Source organism: Polistes dominula, unplaced genomic scaffold (assembly GCF_049000335.1).
Source record: "Polistes dominula isolate Pdom_NZ unplaced genomic scaffold, Pdom_raw_medaka contig_74, whole genome shotgun sequence".
Lineage (NCBI taxonomy): Eukaryota > Metazoa > Arthropoda > Insecta > Hymenoptera > Vespidae > Polistes > Polistes dominula.
Window position 1 is genome coordinate 562,573 of NW_028300953.1, and position 20,335 is coordinate 582,907.

General features: G+C 39.6%; 1 protein-coding gene across 3 annotated transcripts in view; it reads right to left on the minus strand.

Annotated features, from left to right (window-relative positions):
- hth (Meis homeobox homothorax) overlaps nt 1–20,335 on the minus strand; it is a 359,920-nt gene that overhangs the window by 126,318 nt on the left and 213,267 nt on the right. For all 3 annotated transcript variants that reach the window (XM_089172519.1, XM_089172518.1, XM_089172517.1), the window contains one exon: nt 6,575–6,723. In XM_089172519.1, coding sequence (XP_089028645.1) covers nt 6,575–6,723 — 149 coding nt within the window. The remainder of the gene's footprint in view (nt 1–6,574; nt 6,724–20,335) is intronic.

Below are 20,335 nucleotides of genomic sequence, written 5' to 3' on the forward strand. Positions count from 1 at the left end.
CATCCACCCTTTTCTATTCTCTTATTTCTTCCTTATACCTATCTGCATTTCACGAAATTCTAGCAAGATTGGATAGTTGGTCCTATTTACTATTCTTTTTGTTACTTTCCAAGATTTATTACGTCCGGTTATACAAAAATCGTACACACATGGTACTCGTTCAATAAAATGATTATCCTACTCTTTAACTTAAATCCCTAGATGCTAGAAAGAAATTTAAAAGAAGAACGAGAGAGAGAAGAAAGATCGTTTGATTCGAGAAACGTGCCAAGGAGACGAAGAAAACCCACATCCATTTTGCTTCTTTCCAAGAGAAGATCTCTGCGTGGGCGAGAGAAGAGTATCCTTTCGAAGGATTCCCAGAGAATAAGAGAGAGAGAGAGAGAAGGAGAGAAGGAGAGGAAGATAAAAGGAGAGAGATTCGGCATTCAGCCTTGCGTCCAGAACGGGCGCAACAATGGCCGCGCGCATCAACATAATTACAGTTCGCCTCGGTTGCCGAGACGCAGTCTCCTCTCACTCTCTTTCCCTCTCTTTTGCTCTTACTCTCGACGAGGGCCAAGTATTATATTCAAATGCGAGCCGAGGCGGCGCCAGTGAGCAAGAGGAAGCAAGCAAGGGGTTGCCATGCCTCGAGGCTGAGAGGAGGTTGAAGGTTGTAGGTCGAGGGAGGAGGGTTCAGGAGGGAAGAAGAGAGTGAGAGAGAAGAGGAGGAGGGATAACCGACGGAGGAACACAGAAATGTCGCTTCGAGCGAGCCCGGCGATTCCCAGGAGAGGAAATTACGTCGTCTGGCTTGACCCCTCCATCACCTCGGCTACGTTTCCTCCTTGGTCAAAGGGAGGGAAGAGGGCTGTCGGTGAGAGGACGACGGTGAGGGTGGCCGCTGCCCACGGGCTCTGCGATACCGGCACTCGCCATTTCCAGCTCCACCCTCGGACTCCGATAGAAGAGAGAAAGAAAACCAATGAGAAAGAGAAAAGAATAAAACTATATCGAAATCACGATCGATAGATTGTCGATTGTCCACAAATATTTTTCTATACATTTCACATATTGGTATGTTGCAAAATTAAAGATTAAATATAAGATATTATATTTATGTAGATAAAAAAGAAAAAATCAAATGTATGTATATCTGAAGAAGTATCAGTGACACGTTCGTTGAATCGTACGAGAGATAAATACGGCAAAGAATCGATATTATCGTTTACCAACGGAACATATTTTTCGAAATAAACGGAATGAAAGGATACAGCGCGATAAATATCCCTGTATGGAGGCTGGCAAGAGAAATAGAGAAAGAGAGAGTGAGCGAGCGTCACGTCGTAACTGAGAATAAAAAACAAAAACGGGGAATAAGGAGAAAGGTTTGGTTGGGCGCGCGGGAAAAAGGGTGTATCGCGTGTGTGCGAGAACCAAAGGAAAAGGATGAGAGAGAGAGAGAGAGGGTGGGTCGAACATTGACTTCCCACGAGAAAGAAACGCGCTTGGCATGAGGATTTGTTCGAGCGGAAAACTGCCGGTCGATGTATGCAAACGTCTCTTCCACGTCCTTCGAAGCCGATAGGGTGACAACGGGCGTGTCGTGTCGACTACGGGAGCCGGTTATCTTACCAAAACGTACAAGTATTGTCCACGAGCTGAGAAATCCTGATCGTGCAATAAAGGAAAGTCAAGTTGGATGAGTATTCGCAAATGGTCCAGGTCTTTTGCAAAGACCTTGACCTGTGAACTTTGCTTGTGTTGAGTCGTGCCACCGGAAACAGGTGGATAATGGTTAGTTTGGTGCGTTAAACGGACAATAGATATCAGTTTTGTTGTATGCGGCTGCTGTTGCTGCTGCATGGTGGCAAAGGACGAGGACGGGACCGAGATAGGAGATCTAAGTGGGCCATGCCGCGCTACGGTTATGGCGGCATAAAACGTTCCGCTAGTGGTACCGGAGAGGGCAAAACAGTCGACGTTGAGTACCGTAGAGAGAGCCCCTTTACGGCCGAAAAAACTGCCGCTATGATTGTCTATGCAAATTGTTTAAGATATCCCTCTCGGTCTTTCTGTGAGAGAGGGCTCCCTCTCCCGCAAGCACGCGTGTCCTCTCTTTCTCTTGATTCTCGATCTTTTCCTTTTTTTTTTCCCACGTAAGGATGCGGCGAGTACTACACCGTTATCGTCTCGATGAGATAATGGAAAACGGAGACAAAGAAAGACAGATGAAAAGGATGATAAATAAGGTAACGTGTTAACAGGTAAAAAAAAATTCTTTCTTTCCTTTATAGCAATATTAATCATGTACGATTGGGTTAAAGGGAAAAATTTCATCGTTAATCGTTGATCGAATTAAATATTGCCCAAGACTAATATGGATGAATTAAAGATCGCGAAGAGATAGGCCGAACGTGTTGAGCCCATTGAATGAAACGCATTTCATTATCGATCTCAATGTGCACGACTCCGACTATCTCTCTCTCTCTTTTTCTCTTTTACTCTTGAACCACTGTTGGCCCGCCTTATTCCTTCCTCTCCGCGGCCCGGTAATGGTATTGCCGGTTTGTGGTTTGTATCGGCAGCCTTACCTACCTTAGATAGCTTATTGATTGCCTCGACTGCACTCCGTTCTCCCGTTACACGACAATGTAGAATATACGCTCCGCCTGAAACCGCCTCTGTGTTCGCAACCTTATACCGGGTGTAATCCTAATTTCCATCTCATTCTTTTCATTAATTTTAACCTATTAAAGTATCTTTTAAAAAAGCTAATTAAATGGATATTTTTGTTAGGTTTGCAAAAGTAACTTTAACTATTCCAAGTAGCAGCAATCCTATTCTGCTATGATATATGATAAACGAGAAAGAAAGTAAAATAAAAATAGAAAGAAAAAGAGGGTAAAAGGTAGAAAATAAAGAATTGGTAAAGCAACAAATAAATCGTATTTCATGGAAAAGTCAGTTTTATCGCCCGGAGAGGTTTCTGTATTTGCCACCCGATATATGTGAAACGAAGTAGCATAGAGCACAGAACTGGCAAATGTAATTTCGTAGAATGTTTCCATTGATATAAGAAGAGCAGGAGCTTGTTGGTAGTTGGGAGGAACGGCTGGGTATATGGAGTAACAGAAAGAGAAAGAAGAAGAAGGAAGAGGAGGAGGAGGAGGAGGAGGAGGTAGAAAATGGAAGAACGGAAGGAGGTGGCGGAAGGAGGAGCAAAGTCGCAGGAAACTGCAAGCTAGACGGATATATCTCCCGAGTAAATTAAAATGGATTATATATGTCGACTCCATCTTCAATCTTTATTCTTTCCAGCTACGGCTCGCAACCCCCTCGGGGCTTTGGTTTATTGCTCGCGGCCTCCTGCACCCCGCGGGTAATTGTTATTGCTCAGAAATGAATGTGCAGTTTTCTTCTTCTCTCTTAAAGATTCCAACGAATACCCGGTTAAAACAGGAACTATTCTCTACGTCTTTTTTTCCTCTTTTTTATGGATTTTCTAAGACTTTTCAAAAAGTCAATCGTAAATTTAAACTTAAGATAATTTCAACATCTACTTAGATAATTATCGGTCAATGATCTTACCACGTTGGATTACTAAAGTCAAGCAACGTGAGTACAGTTAATAAAACGGATGAAGTAACCTGTCTAAAAAAAAAAAAAAGGAAAACTATGAGCTGTTGATTCTAGAAAAAAGTTAAGAGAAGGTGTAAGAAAATAATAACACGTACAATTATATAATTATCGGTAATTGATCAAGGTAGAAAAAGAAAACCATTACACAATTCGACGATGATCGGTTAAAGTCGGTAAATACGATTTTGGAAAGGACTAGGGTAAGAGAAGCAGCACGAGACATCGAGTCAAGCATGATATATGCTCCTCTTCCGTCTAATTAAACTTAGAGAACGTTGTCGCGGAGTTGCTTGCTTGCTACGTTGGTTGCTTGCTACGTTGGTTGGTTGGACCAACGTTTTACTGCGAAGGATGCTTCTCCTCATCGGATAGCTTTCAAAATGACAAGCAAACTACTCGTCGTAGAGTAGAGGGAGCCTATAAAAGACGTTCACGAGTGCGAACGAGTCACAAAGTTACTTACATACATATGTACATATGTAATACATTTCTAGTATATATAGTACTTCTATATATAGATAGACATATATACATAGGATTAAAAGGAGGAGGAAACGTAGCTTGTTACTGTCACGATACAAATTCATTTTTCGAAGCTAATAATTATCGCTCCGATGATTCCGATCACGCTAGAAAAGCAATGTAATTCTTGAAAGAGCTTAGAAAGTTAATCAAGCTAGTAGTTTTCATGCTCCAACGAATACACGGAACGTTTATGTGTGTACAACGACTTTTAGCGAATATCCGAACATATTGATTCACTGTAACTCATTATTCAAATTATCGGTCATATTTTTTTCTTCTTATTTCTTCTCCTTCTTCTTCTTCTTCTTCTTCGCTTATCTACTAACAACTTCCTCGTTTTCTCTCGAGTAATCTACTTTCGTTAACGTTCCGCATTAATATAAAACGTTTAGTTACAAGTAACGTTCACTTTCGATCAGTGAAACGGAATTTCTTGATGATAGTTGTTCCTTCGATCGCGTGCACTTTATCCTACTTCGTATAATATTCTAAGCCAAGCGGAAATACGCATATAACTCAAGTTAAAACTTTTCAAGAGAAGAGAGCATAACAAAAAATGGAAAACGAAGAGTAAAAAAGTTCTGATTAAGAAGGGTTTGGAAATATAAATTTAGAATAACGTTTAATCGTTCGTAATAAACAGCGAGATGAATGAGTCGTTGGTGAGTCGAGCATAATGAAAAACGTATCCCAAAGTATCTTAGAGTAGAGTAGAGTGCTTTGCCAAACACGTAATCATAAAATCGATGATACTCGAACTACTTAAACGAAGAAACGTGAAACGGTAAAGAACAATCATCCTTTTCAAATGAAGATATATAGTTAGAGATGAAAAGAGTACAATATCGAATGGTGTCTATCGTTGAAAGGATAAAGGAAGGCACACCACGTCTAGGGACACTTTGAAACGCGTACATCGAGAGAGAGTCCCGATGCAGGGCATGGCTTACTACACTAAAATCCTTTTAACTTGGACCATCCTGCCATTCGGAAGCCGTTAACAACGCGAAAGCTCTCGGCGACGCGATTAACCGAGAGAACCGAAGTAGCACCAATAGCAGCAGCAACAGCAACAGCAACAGCAACAGCAGTGATCGCAACCAGTGCTCGCGTTATGCCACCAGTAGCAACGAGCTGCTGCTCGTCTTTTCACGAGGGCGATATCGTCATCGTGCAAACAGCGTATATGCATTAAACCGTGAACCCACTATCCACGCCGTCATATCCAATACAGGTTGTGCGTTGCGGGGGTCGCAGGAGTCTCGGAGGGTGACTGAGTGAGAGAGAGAGAGAGAGAGAGAGAGAGAGAGAGGAAAGGTGGTGCATATATAGGGTGCTTTCGAGGGTGTCTGCCAAGCCACCCCTACGCCTCCTACCCTCGTGCGGTAATGGCATTAACCGAGCTGCAATATGATTACCGCTCTCGCAAGGTAACTTGATCATACCCGAAATCTATGGGGTGTCCGGATAGGAACGTTTCAAAGATAGACAGAGATAGACGGAATACTATGACGAGAAGAAAAAAAAAAGAAGGTGTCGTTCTAGCTTCGAGAAAACGTTCACGCAATTGTCTTTCATTTTTCCTTCTCCCCCTCTTAATCGTAGTGTACGCTTTTTGCAGCTCGGATTACCCGTAAATCATTAGACGATGGAACAACCCCAACTAGAATCGACGTTCCTTATCCGGGCATTAGGAGATTACTCTTTGCTCAAGCTCGTTTCTTTCCACTTAAGTTTTCTTTTCTCTTACTTTTTCTTTCTTCTATTCTTTCACTTTATCTTTTTCTCATTTTATACGAAAATTCTTTACAAAATATTTACAGTGTGTCACAAGAGTATTCGTACTATTACTATAGATATTAAATAATTGATTGCTGCTTCTAAATTCTTAAACAGATAAGAAATATATTTTAAGTATATTAAATTTGTTACTTAATAAATTTATAAATATTGTTAAAAATAATTGAATTGTTTTATATTTACTCCAAGTAAGAATATTGCAAGACCAATATAAGTATAATTTACGTAATATAATAAAATGTTTCTCTCCAATATAAAATTAATAAAAATCTGAAAGATATAAATAAGACTCAAATAAATTTCTGCATAAAATTTAACTGAAATTTACAGTGACTACGAGTAAGAATATTTTTGTGACTCATTGTATACGAGCTTATTTATGCCTGCTAATTCGTCGTGATTAGTTTGCGATGACAACGTAAGTAAAAAAAAAAGGAAAAGCAAAAAGATAAAACGATAGGTGTTAATGAAGACGACGAAAAGTAGAAACAGTGAAACATTGTTATTATCGTCGGTACGTTGACATCTTGCTAAAGAAGAATGTCGTCGTCGTTGTCGTCGTAGTCGTTGAGGTTTCTAGAAATGAAAGACAAACGTAAAGGGAGTAAAATTAAAAGAGACTTACCGTTAGGTGTTGAAACAGCCACGCCCTGAGAATGTTGGTCGCAACTTTCGGGAAGATTCCTCTCTTCTTCTGATTCTTCTTACCCGAAGAATCATCGTCTTCCTCGCCCGTGCCCTCGCCGCTACCGATACTCGCGTTGCTCGCGTCACCTGTAACAAAATTTCAAATATAAACAAATATAAAACACATCAAAAATAAGAGAACAATGAAGAATTTATTTTAAACACGCACGTTTAAGACGAACGATCCGTTTCTTATAACATCTAAACACCGACTGTCCTTTCATAAAGTCATAAACTCACCTTGAGTAATAACTGATATAAACACAAATAAAAGAAACTACAAACTAATATAATTCAAAACGAATCGATCTACCAAGGCCTAAATATAAAAATACGAGAATGATTTTAAGCCACGTTCGCGATTTTCGATGGGAGAAAGAGAGGGGGTATGAATGTATACCATGGGCGATAACTAGCTTTGCCTCCATTTCGAACGACAGTTCCCATGCATACAAACACCATTAAGCCACCCGCAATATTCCGGTTTCCCCTTTTGCTTGGTGCACACATACATAGATATATACGGAGACTCCAGGATCCTTCTAACAACAACAACGATGACTACGACTACTACGACGACTATTACAACGACCCTTCCTTCATATAAAATCCCCCCGTTCACAACGCATTAATTCCCCGTCATTTATCAATCTTAGCTTTTTAATTGCACGTGACTCTCGGTCACTAGGGACCATCGTAATGAAGAACATTAAGACGACTTATGGGTCACGCTTTCACGAAAACTCTGTAAGAAATCAAAGAGATGGTGTTCAAAATAACAAGTTTTTTGGAATGCGTACGAATGAAAAAATATAAAAATTGTCAAACATTCTAATATACTAAAATAAGATGAAATTTTGAAAGAAAAGAAACATCCTTATGATTTGTAGGATTTTAGTATTTTTTCTAATACGAAATCGTTTGAAAAAAAGAAAAACGCGCGTTACGCTACTTACGCCGACGGATTATAAATGACCGAGCTTTATCGTAGTGCCCAAGGCTCTACGGAGAGGTTCTATCGTAACAGAGAGATCAGGGTTAGCACGCTTCTCTCAGGGGGTTCAGGATGACAGGTCGCCCGGGGGTGCCTCCGTGTCCTCCCTTCCTCCCCTCCATCGATGGCATCACCACACCGTGACCACCACCAGCACCAACACCACCAATACCAGTAACCTTTCAAAAGATCGTTCTCCTGCCCGAGATTAACTTTGAATTCGACGTACGGACCGAAGGGAAGCTGGAGGGACGAAAAATTTGTCCGTCGTAGGAATGGACGGACCGGAACGACGGGAGATCGATGGAAATCGCTCCTGGAATACGACGCGTCTCTTCTCTCTCTCTCTCTCTCTCTCTCTCTCTTTTTTTTACTTTACTTTAGGGGGGTGGAGAAAATTTCAATCGATTCTAAAATCGTAGTTCAAACGTTTTGATCATTTTTTTTTATTTCTTTTGGTTGCATTAGGGATTGTAATTATTTTTCTATCTAAGGAAAAGTAATTTTGTGAGAAAAATTTTCTAGACAACAGGTACACCGTAGTGTACCGATGCAATTTATCCGTAGAAAGAGGGGAACACAAACAGTAACAACCTCGAGAAAACAATTACTATCTTCTCGGTTGATCTCAAGTAACAGAAGAGCATCCAGGACCTCCCGGCGACGTCTTCTTCTTCTTCTTTAGCGATCTTCTTTGCTAAAGTCGCTTGTTTTCATTCGCCGGACAAGAAGCAAAATCGAGAGAAAGAGGGAGAGAGAGAGAGGGAAAGATCTTTCGAGGAGAGAACAAAAACGTGGCTACATCGTTGTCTCCGGTCCTTCGATGGTGGCTCCGTAATGGCGAGTAGTAGTCCCGGAGTAGAAAATGGATAGAACGGTCTGCGATGTAACTAGTGAACACGAGAGAAAGAGACAAAGAGACAAAGAGAAAGAGAGAGAGAGAGAGAGAGAGAGTGCTTGGAACGAGCGATGCGACTGGCCAGCGGAATAACGGAATGGTTAGTGGGAGCGTCCCTCTGATTGCAGTTAATTTACTCGACGAATCGGGTTAATGTAGCGTACAGACCGTATCGTGCGGCACCGTATACGAGCATAGACGTACCGGTAAAGAGGGTTTATCTCATTTATTCGACGATTGTCATCGCTGTAATGCCCGATTTCAAAACTGTCACCGGCCTCTCTCGCTAACGCCAACCAACAAACGTACTATCGAAATAATATATGTATATGTACCGTATCATTGTCCTCAGAACTAAAAGAAAGGTGTGGAGAGAAGAGGTAGCCAGGGAGAATGGAATTATAATTAAAAAGTTACGAAAAACATATACGTTTCATTTTAATACACGAATTTATATGAAAATCGATACTCTATTAATATTTGAGAATTTATCGTTTTAACGAAGTTGGTATCAGGTTACCAAGTTCAACAACTTTAGCTGTTATTTAAAAAGAATACAAATAATTTAAACACAATTTAGTTATTTCAGGATCAACCCAACCCATAAGTCGTTTGCATCAACGTCCCACACTTAAATAATTATATAGGGATTAATCCAAGTAGATTAGCTAATTAAATACACGTTGTATCTACCCTGAGAATAAAAAAAGGGAACAGTAAAACTTCAGGTGTGTCTTAGGGAATACTTAAAAAAAAAAAAAATCGTCAGTAAAGTGCACGTAACTCCTCACCGGGTTGCAATCCTATGAATGTTCATTGGCGCGTGCACTAAGCACGAGTAGGTTACGTTTACGAGGATGCGTATCGAGTTGGAAAGGCAACAACAACGATTGGAGAGAAAGAGAGAGAGAGAGAGAGAGAGAGAGAGTGGTAGCTGAGAGAAGCCATATCGTCCTCAACTTGATTTATGCACCTCACGCACCATTTTTACTGTCGCTTTATAGAGATTTAAGTGCGGCCAATTATACGTTTACGCCGAGTCCGTGAAATGTGAGTAAAAGATGTTGAATGACTAAGGGAGGATTAAAAGGAAGAAGGGAAGAAAACAAAGTGACTAGTTTTCTGTTCTTTTTTTGTTCTGCTTCTATATTAATACCTCTATTTAATATCATTATCATCATGGATCAGGAAATGACGAGAGACCAAGTTGAACATGTTGGTTGGTTGGAGGCAGGGCTTATAACGCTTCATGACGCTTCTTTCGTTTCTTTCTTCGAAATGTCTCGGCTATACTTAGCGAACGGGATCGAGAATAAGCCGAGCCTATTTCCAGAACTCCTCGACCCATCGTGCTACTCGTCATTCCGAAAAACGAGAGATAGAGAGATAGATACAGAGAGAGATGCTACAAGTCCTACGACTAAAGGGAAGACGTCCTTAAGTTAAGGACGTTTCTAAAACTTGTCGAAAAGATTTATGACATGTTAAAAACGAAATTCGAGAAATCACGTAAAAGGGAAATGAAGATGAATAGCACAAGAATCTCGCAAAGAATCGATAGTCATCTCGTTGGAAATACTGGAGTATGGTTTGGTTCGATCGTCGACCCCACGAAAGAAAGAAAGAAACAAAAAGAGGATGCCACGCGATAAATCGAGGCACGCCGATGATCTTGCGCGCGCAAGCTAACGCGCGTCAAGCGAAAATGTCTTCCTCGAAGGCGAGGCTTCTGCTGGCTCTATTTAGGGTGACCAGCATGCAACGTCGAAATAACACGCGCATATGGCCGCCGAAAATAAACTCCTCCTTATTCCATCCTCCGTCGAAGAAGCGAGAGGACCGTCGACTACTCTTTTCCACCTCCTCCTCATCCTATTTCTTCTTCTATTTCTCTCTCCTTTTTCACCTCCATCTTTCTCGTCTCATCGTTCCACTTCTTCGGCATTTCGAGCTACGTTCTACTCTTCTTCTTCTTCTTCTTCAAGACGAGAAAATGACAGGGAGACATTTATTTGCCAACTCGGTCTTTCCACCCCTACGTCACAGATACACAGATAGATGTGTACATTCGTGAAAGGGAAGGGGGACAGTATCCTGTGTTAACCTCCTCCTTCACCTCTCCTCCTATTTCTCTCTTGGAGTATCGCTTTTCACGGTCACGAGATCTTACGATATCGAACTCTATATCTTGACTCGGTGCAGGTTATCTGTTTGCTAAGTACTATGCATCTCCCTAGTCGATATAATTGTTCGAAACTTGATATACCTTTTTGTGACGATGAGAAAGTATTAAGTTTCATCAAAAATGACTTGGGAAAATTTTCAGAAAATACTTTCATATACATATATCCTTACAAACTTTTCTATCAATTCGAAATCAACACGAATTATCAAATCATTTACAGATTAAATCGATCTATTCTCCCAAACGCTTTGAATCTTCGAACCTATTGGAAATTCAAAATGAGGATCGACGAATGTTTTCCCTCAATCTTGGAATCTCGAGGTCGTTGCACCAAAACACGCATTCTGGCTTGACTCTCCTCCCCCTATTCGAGAGGATACAGCATGCATCTCTCTCTTTCGTTCGTTCTTCGACGATTCCCGAAACTATTTTTGGCGATGAAATGCAAGAACGACGACGACGACGACGACGACGACGAAGCTGCACCCTCCTCCACCTACTTCTTCCAACCCCCTTCCTCCTGCTCCTCCTCCTTCTCATCTTCCTCATCTGACTGTCCTGTGTGTTCGTTCTGTTCGTCGTTGTTCGTGTCGTACGATATCGTCTCGCTCGATTTCGCTCGAGAATCTCCCTGCTAAGATATAATAGTAAAAAGAGAGAGATAGAGAGAGAAAGAGAAAGGGAAAGGGAAAGGGAGAGAAGAAGAGCCATCTCGACGCATCTGCGCCGCTTAATCCGGGAATCTGCTTAACCGGAAGATTAATCGCCGATTGTGGGCGAGATGAGGCGAGATGAAGAACTCGCGACCAAGAGAATGAGTACCAGACGAAGAGATAGAGAGAAAGAGAGAGAGATAGACATACTTTGTAGGAGTTTGTCTTACAAATGAGCCGGGCGACGGAGGATAATTTAGTACGACGCGTGCACAGTACCGTTTACCTTTCGGTACTTGCTACTTAGATATGTGTTAGTTACACTTTGCTTGTTAATCTTCTATCGTTTTACCATCATTCATAATTTTACATTTCTTATATGATCATTTAACAAAGTAATTTATAATAATTAAACCAAGTATTGGGTTGGCAAGTAAACAATTGCGGATTTTGTCAATAGGTGGACTTTTAAAATCAGCAATGACTTAGTTGCCAACCCAATAAAATGCAATGCATTTATGTAAAATTTGAAATGAATTAGAATAATTAGATCTCTTTGCTAGTCAGATATTCTGTTTATCATATTGCAATGTTTGACGATGAAAGAACCAACCAAATGGAATGTGTGCAAATATTAATTCATATATAAAACAGAATAATAAATGAAAACGATTTTGCTGGTTTATGTTGAACAGACATTCCCTCTTAGTGAATTGAGCGTAGGCGAAGGTGCGAATAAAGTCATTCGTTTCGCATTTTCTTACGTTCCCAAGAATACATTTGAAACATGTATATAGAAATTCGTATATCTATTCGCGTGTGAAAGTAAAGTGTACCCCCACGCGGGGAATGATAAATAAAAAAAAGTAACGTCGTAGAACGGGTTGGTTGGCGTGTCGAATCAACGAAGCTCGAGTTTTCTCTGCTCTCATCGAGCTATCGTATGGTGGGATTATGACGATAAATAAAGTCACGTGGAAAGACAGAAAGGGAGAAAGGAGGAGATGAGGAAGGTTTTAGGATGAAAAGAAAAGGTCGATGTAGGAAAAGGAAGAAAAGAAGGAAGAGGAGTAGTTGAAAGAGAGAAGAAGAAGAAGAAGAAGAAGAAGAAGAAGAAGGAACGATCTCTTGATTGAGACATCGACGAAGGAGCCGTGACAGTTATCTGATTCATGGACATGCCGAGTGTATTTTATGCTGTACGACCTATGAATACAGATCGATCCGCCGCCGCGGGACAGTAGCAATGGCGACGACCAGGACAAGCTGAGCACCAACAGCAGAACCAGCAGCACCAACACCACTAGTCAGAGAAAAGATCATAGGTGCTTCTTTCTTTTACTTTCTCTGTCAGGATACTTGACTACCTATATGGATATATCAATTACACGTAGTATACCACCACGTATCGCAAACATTAGAAAAGAAGATCAAAGAAAGAGATCTTATTGAGATTCATCGAACGTTGTTCGGCTACCAGTTCTGCGAGGATCCATGGATTCCTAAACGTCTACGTGACAGATCGCCGATTCGTTTGCTTACCAACTCCGATCGGAGATAGGACGATCGAATTCTTTCTCAAAAGAATTATCGATTAATCTGTACAATTTAACTTTATTATCGTCAACTTAAATAATTGTTTTATTTAATTTTTCAATTTATCATATATAAACTTTGTTTAATTACGATACGGTAAGATAACTGAAACATAAACCGGACCTAGGGTATAGATCAAAGTCACGATCTTAATTTGAAGTATAGAAAATAGAAATAGAATTACGCAAAATACGGTAACTCGTCCAAAGTTAGTTTGAGCTCGTTTTAAACTGTTCGTTTCTTTTTTACATTAACTCGAGTTTATCGCAATATGCAAATTAACGAGCGGAGGCGCGACTCGATCTCGCATTGCTAGTTCGGTCTGGCCCATTCGACTTCTATGATACAAATCCGCGTCTGCTTAATCTTTCTTTATTTCTTAGTTTGTCGTAGGTGAGATACTCGCCTTTTCTCGTGATTTGTGCTAGCTATGCTCCTTCCTATAGGTATATAAGGTAGATAGATAGAGTATGAGAGAGAGAGAGAGAGAGAGAGAGAGAGAGAAGGTAGATATCTCCGGGGCAACGTTGGCAACGAAGCACGTACGGAGATTGTACTAATTAATGCCACGGGAGCGAGGAGCCATGAGTGCTGCGGGTTCGGTGATGTGCTGCTGCTAGCAACGACGCCGTTACTATGATAATTACCGGCAGGACGTGAGACTCCGTCTTAATTGGGTCTACGAAGCGAATTAATAAACCGACACCAACGCGAGATGACCTCCTCGATACTACTACTCTCTCTTCCTCATTTAGGTCCACCTAAATCCAACCTTTTCTACCCAATATAATACCCCTTTTCTTACCTATTAACTTTATCCTTTAAAAAGAACAACTACGATTGTATTCATATTGCATATATTAAGTTTGATTACGAATAAACTAACGACATTAATAAATGTTTAAAACATTGTGCAGGAATCAAAGATAAATTTGAAAAGATGCTGGTGAAAGGGGTGGGAGTGACTCACATGGTGACAAAAAGGGGAAAGAAAAGTTGAGAAACCTAAGGAGATATCTCCGGACGCTAACTTCAGGAGCCGAAAGCCGATATGTTCCTAGTGAGTTTGGGACACGTGCTCGTCACATGTCTCCACGAACGAGGAGAGCTATCCTCGTCCTCGATGTAGACACGAAACGAACAAACGAACGAACGAATAAGAAAACATAGAAGCAAAGTTTCTTCTTCTTCCCTCTTTTGAAACGTCGACGCCTTTCCATTAGCGCTTTTATTTTCACGGCTTACGACTTACCCGCTCGTAACGAAGGAACGTCGAACGACCGATTTTATTACAGCTTCCGCGATCTCCACAAGAGTTTCCTCGTGTCACTCTTAACATGCAAAGGAAGAAGAAAAAATAAAGAGAAGGACAATTTGATAGCACGAAAATTCGATATTGCTGGACACGGTTTATTTTACGAACCATTTCTATCTGGTTTCTCTCTTTCTCTCTCTCTCTCTCTCTCTCTCTCTCTTTCTTTTAGTTAGTCTAGACACGTACAATACTCTTTCATTATTCGCATATGTAATAGTATCTCACGTATATGTGACAGGAAGGTTCTCTCGAAATGATTAACGCGACCATCACGGATTCACGAGTCAACGCAGAACAAATCCGTCTATCTATCTCACTAAGAGAAGAAAAGAGAGAAAGAGAGAGAGAAATGTAGCCTCGTGGACAGTAATGAGGCAGAAAACTGGCGACGGCTTCTCGGTTATACCCTCTATATTCTATTCCAACGAGACGAGGCGCGATCTTAGGAACATTCACGAGTATATACAATTCCCCCTCGTTCCTTCCACCCACAAGTTCCATCGCCACCACTGTGCGTATTACTACGTACGGCTTATGAGAGAGAACACGAGGGCCCATAACTCACGCCTGGCTGGCCCGCAGGCCCGTCTTGTTAGCGCCCCGCAGAAACCGAACCGAGGTCCTCCTTCTATGATACCGTCGACTCTCGTACCCGATATATGTACCCCATTTCAACCTGGGGAAGATAGAATAAGAAACAAAACAAAACAACAAATGAAAGAGACAAGAAATAGTATCTTGATGGTTCTACTTTGATTTTTTTAAAGTTTTAATGGAAATTGATCAAAAATGTTTAACCTGTTTGCTACGAATTATACAATATTTTTGATGCATTCAATTTCATTTGTGCAACTATAAATAATATTAATACAAAAATGATTATTATAATACGCGAATAGATTGAATAGATTACAAATACAAGAGATTAAATGGCGTAGAAAGACGAATAAGAAAAAAATAAGAGGGTTAAAGGAAAGAGGAGGGAAAATATGAAGGGTTTGTACTAGCACCACTACCTTCTCCTTATGCGTCACCACCGGCACACCACCAGCATCAAGAGCGCGCATAAATGCATAGCTATCTTCCGGCGCATCTTCCCCGTCGGAAGGACCGGAGGAAAGAAGAACGCGTTATCGGTACTCCGACCTGATAAATCCCCCAAACCCCCGTTTGGAAAGAATAATGAGTCGACATTATTCATGCTAGGCCGTCAGCGTCGCTCGACCGGTCCACTCTTCCTTTTCTTCCCAACCTTTTGGTTGTATATGCTTGTAGTTGTAGTAGTATTCTCTCTCTTTTTTCCACTCTCACTCTCTTACTCTCCTCCCTGAAGCAGGGCCCCTTGTTTCGGCACTTCGCCATTAAGGGATACCGACTACGAAGAATCCGAGCATGGAATCGAGCGAACGATATTAGGAGAACGCTTAGTCTGGATCAGTTCGGAATTCGTTCGGGTTGCATTTCATTTCTAAATACGTCACTGTTACTCAACCAAACTCTTTTTGTTCTACGAAATAATCATTTAAAGAAAGAAACAAAAAAGTTATTAAATAAAATACCTGCAAGGAATTAGAAAATATTTCACGACGTTTGTGTTTTATAAAAGTGAAACTCGTATTATCATATGGAAAATAATTAAATTGTTTCAATTGTGGATGATTTTATGCACCCTTTCTTTTTATGTGGTTTCATAAAATGGTATCGTTATCATCACCTGCGAAGTTTCACTTTAGAGAAGAAAAGATCGGTAACATTTTGAACGAGGAATATGTCAGTAGTTTTGATGACAGAAGCAAACATCAAGTCAACATAGTCAAATATATATATATATATCCATGTCCATAGGAAAAGGCCGGTCTCTAAATCCTGTAGTTTACCCCCTCCTGACACGTTGAGTGACGCGTTTAACGCGGCCGTTTTATTACGAACCCCCTGCCGCCATGACTCTCCCTCCAATTTCATCATACAATAAAACACGTGGCGACAAATTCGACGCTACGGCAAATCACGATCGAGCAAACCAACGACGTGAACCAACCAACCAACTCTCTCTCACTCTCTTTCTCTTTCTCTTTTTCTTTCTCTTTCTTCATTTCTTTCTATCTTTCAGTGTGTTCACTCGGTCGCACCCGCTTTCCATACGTCGTTTCGTGATGACGATACGACTTTTGCGGTCTTTGACATGCTAATGTTCATCGTACGGTGTTATCCTTTCTATGACTACAGCACACAAAAGCTTTGACCGTAATCGTTTTAGCGAGTCTTTAATATCCTACCGATAAACGATAATCCTTCTGTATCTGAATAGCATTAAATGTTCTCTATCTATTGAATATTACAGATTGTCAAGGTTAAATATCTTTTTATCATACTCTCATCTCTCTCTCTCTATTTTATTTTCATTATTTAAAAATGTGCCATATTTATTTTTTTGAAATATTATATCTAACAAAATTGTGCGTCAGGGTTTCATTTTAGTTTGTATTTTTGAAAATAAAAAATTATTTTAAATGATGGAAAATATTATTTAAATAAAATAATAGCAAAATCTTGAGAGATTACAGATGTAGCAAAGTATTATTCAGAAGCTACGAAGCAAAGTTCGTAAACTAACAGAAACATTTTCATTCTCGCTAGACATTTTAAGAGGGATGGCAGGGGAAAAAAAAGAAGGGAAGAAAAAGAGAAGGAAAGGGGGGGGAAAAAAGAAGAAAAAAGGGACTCGAGGATGCGGTCAGACGTCTACTCGGACGCTTTTTGGACACACGCCGTTATTTAGTACAACGAAACTCGTTCCTCCCCGCTTAAGTGCTCTGCTGACTTACATCCCTCTGGGGCAAGGGCGCGTTAAGGAGGCGTGACCGTGTATCCCGTCTCGGCGGCTAGAAAAGCCCTTCCCTCCTTCGTCTATCCCGAAAACTTTTCCCTCGTATACGAAGGAAAACTCTTCCACTTCTCATTCTAAGTTTCGTAGATTTTTCCCAACACTTGGATACACGCCAATTTGTTATTACATATATGTAATACATAGTCCAGCCATTTAAATGGTAACACTTAATCTCATATACTTTTTTTTTATTTGTTTTTCAATATTTTTATTTTTGTATCGTTCGTTCGATTAAAAATTAAGAAATATTATTTTGCAAGATCAATTTTTTATGACTCTAACATTTATTTTATCGATTTTATGATTGAAATAAAATTCTTGCTACTTTTTTTTAATTATTAATATATTTATTGTAAGAACAATAATATAATTATTATATCGTTTTTTTTATAAATCTAACATTTATTTTAATAAAAAAATTATTTGAGATAGCATAGCATGCAAAAGATGATGAAATAAAATCAAAGTAATATATATGGGGTATTAATTATTATCGATTTATTTAGGAATATGTACTCTTATCGATTTTGGAGGGATTCAAGGAGAGCAGTATTTTATCATCGATAAAATCCTAAACTTGGTATATAGGTATGTAAAGGTCGTAAATCGAAAGGTATGTATAACGATTCTTTTTCACGTGGCTTCGAAATTCTCGGAAACGAAAGATCGATCTTATTTGCGAAGAAAGGAGAGGTTTATCTCGAGGATCCGAATTTTCGATGTAAAGAACGCTCCCTATCTTCTCTCTCTCTCTCTCTCTCTCACTCTTTTTCTTGTATATTCGTATCGGTCGGCAGGTTCGAAAAAAAGCATCTCGGTGCCCACTTGAAGCTGGTGCTTACGATCAAACGACGCAGCGAAGCATCTCCGACGATACATCATCCGGGAGAACGCTTATCTCTACCGGATCTCCTATCTCCTTCGGGCTCTCGCTTCTATCGAACAATACCTCGCACGTACATATATGCCATATGTGTGTTTAAATGTGTCCCCCTGTGTGTATGAGTATCTCTCTCTCTCTCTCTCTCTCTCTCTCTCTCTCTCTACCTTTTTCCTCGCGAGAAAGAAACTCGGTAATTCGAGAGCGAGCAAAAGTACACGCACTGGGTGATGCGTTTTATGCCACCGAACCGTACCAAAAACCAACCACCATATCTAAAATCCTTAAAAATCCTTCCATACTCTTTGATCTTACCGCTGTCCTCAAAATTTCAATATTCAACCAACATTTGATTCAAAAAATTGCATTTGTAAGCTCATGTAGTATAATATATGTAATTTATTTAATTTATTTAATGTAGAAATGAATTTGATTTATTATTATTTTAATATTTGGAATATTTGTAAATTAAATATTTTTAATACACTTATATGAACTTTTTTAATAGAAAGAAGAAAAGGAAGGAAGGAACTTAATTTTGTTGTTGTTGATTTCTTTATAAACCTTGGAAGAGTATTGAGTTAGGAGAATATAAGTCGAAGATAAGAGAAGAGAATGAAATAAATTTTGGAGAAGATCGAAGGACGTGTTCAGTGTTAATCGTTGTTGAAATACGAACGATAACTCTTGATGGAAAATGCGCAGACGCGGAACGAGAGAGAGTCGGCAGTATTACACACATGTAAGAATAGTATATATACGGGAACTCGTAAGTTCCGCGTCCGATGACGAATGTTCTACGAGCGCCGAGCCAGGCATAATTGACTGTCATTATGTCATACACGCCATTTAATCACAATTATTCCTTTGCGCGTTCACGTTCGCACTCACGTTCAAGCACGCTCATTCCTTCAGTCCTTTCTATCGTTGCTCATACGAGAGAAAGAGAGAAAGAAATGGCATCGAACCGTTACGTGATTATTCTCCCGCGTAATTTCGAATTTCCGTGTATTCGAAAGCGATCGAGCGAGTCCAAGCGGTTATCGGAATTTTTTTCTTTTTTTTTTTTTTTACATTTAGTTACAAGAAAAAAAATTATAAGTATAAAAGAGAGAGAGAGAGAGAGAGAGAGAGGGAAAGATATGAAGATGAGAAGGAATGAAAATGTAAAGACATTTACGAATGATAATGTGACTTGACCATACATCTACGTAATCAAAGAGATAGAAAATAGAAACGAGTTTCTTTCAAAGTATTAAATCGATTTGTTCAATAAAATACGATCGATAAGATTCATTAATAAATAAAAATAAATAAATAAATTGTCTTTTTACAATTGAATTAATCTCGGACTTGCTATCTTTTTTTTTGTGATATTTGTAGAGATAATTATGAAAGTAAGAAAAATAATTGTACGTGGAAATTCAAAGACAAAAGTATGGCACGAAGAAAATAGAAGAGATTTTATACGAGTGCTCCAAATATGGCGGTTCGTCCAATCGGCTACCTTAGGCGGATATTACGGTTCGAAGCGTTCCGAAAGCATTCAACGTTGCTCTCTCGCACGCATCCTTCTTCTTTCTCCAAGTTAATGGTGGTGGGAGAATCTCTCTCTCTCTCTCTCTCTCTTTCTCTCTCTTTCTCTATCTTTTTCTTTTTCTTTCTTTCTCGAGGTGGTTGAGATCGAAGGAGAGGGAACAGAGGGTCGAGGGGAAGGACAGACGAAAGGGTCGGGATGGAGGCAGCATTCCATCAAACCAGACTCCATCTTATGTACGTCTAACCCCCAGGCAACGCATCTCCTCTCGCTTCTTTCGATCGAATCGACTCGTCGATCTTCTCTCTTTCTCTCTCTCTCTCTCTTTCTCTCTTTCTTCCTTTCCTTTCCTTTCCTTTCTTTATTTCTTTCTCTTCTTCGAAACACGATGTTTAACTCGCGTTGTGTCCTGTTCCTTGCTGATTTCGAGCAACGAATATTATTTGCCATTCGGAATAATCAAATCTTTCATTCTTTGTAACGAGAACTATAAACAAGAAAAAATTCTTTTTTGTCGATTGATCGTTAATAATAATTATTAAGCCATTACCTGCCAATGGGTATAACATTGAGACGTATTTTGAAATTTTTGTTTTTTAATAATTGCAACTTTAGAATGAAATATATTTAAAATTATAAAATTGTACATGGTGCTTCATTTAAATATTTTAAATTCTTATTTTCTATAGTTTTATCATTATGAATATCATTAAACAATTCATTTAATTTTATTTTTACATTTTCGTATTATGAC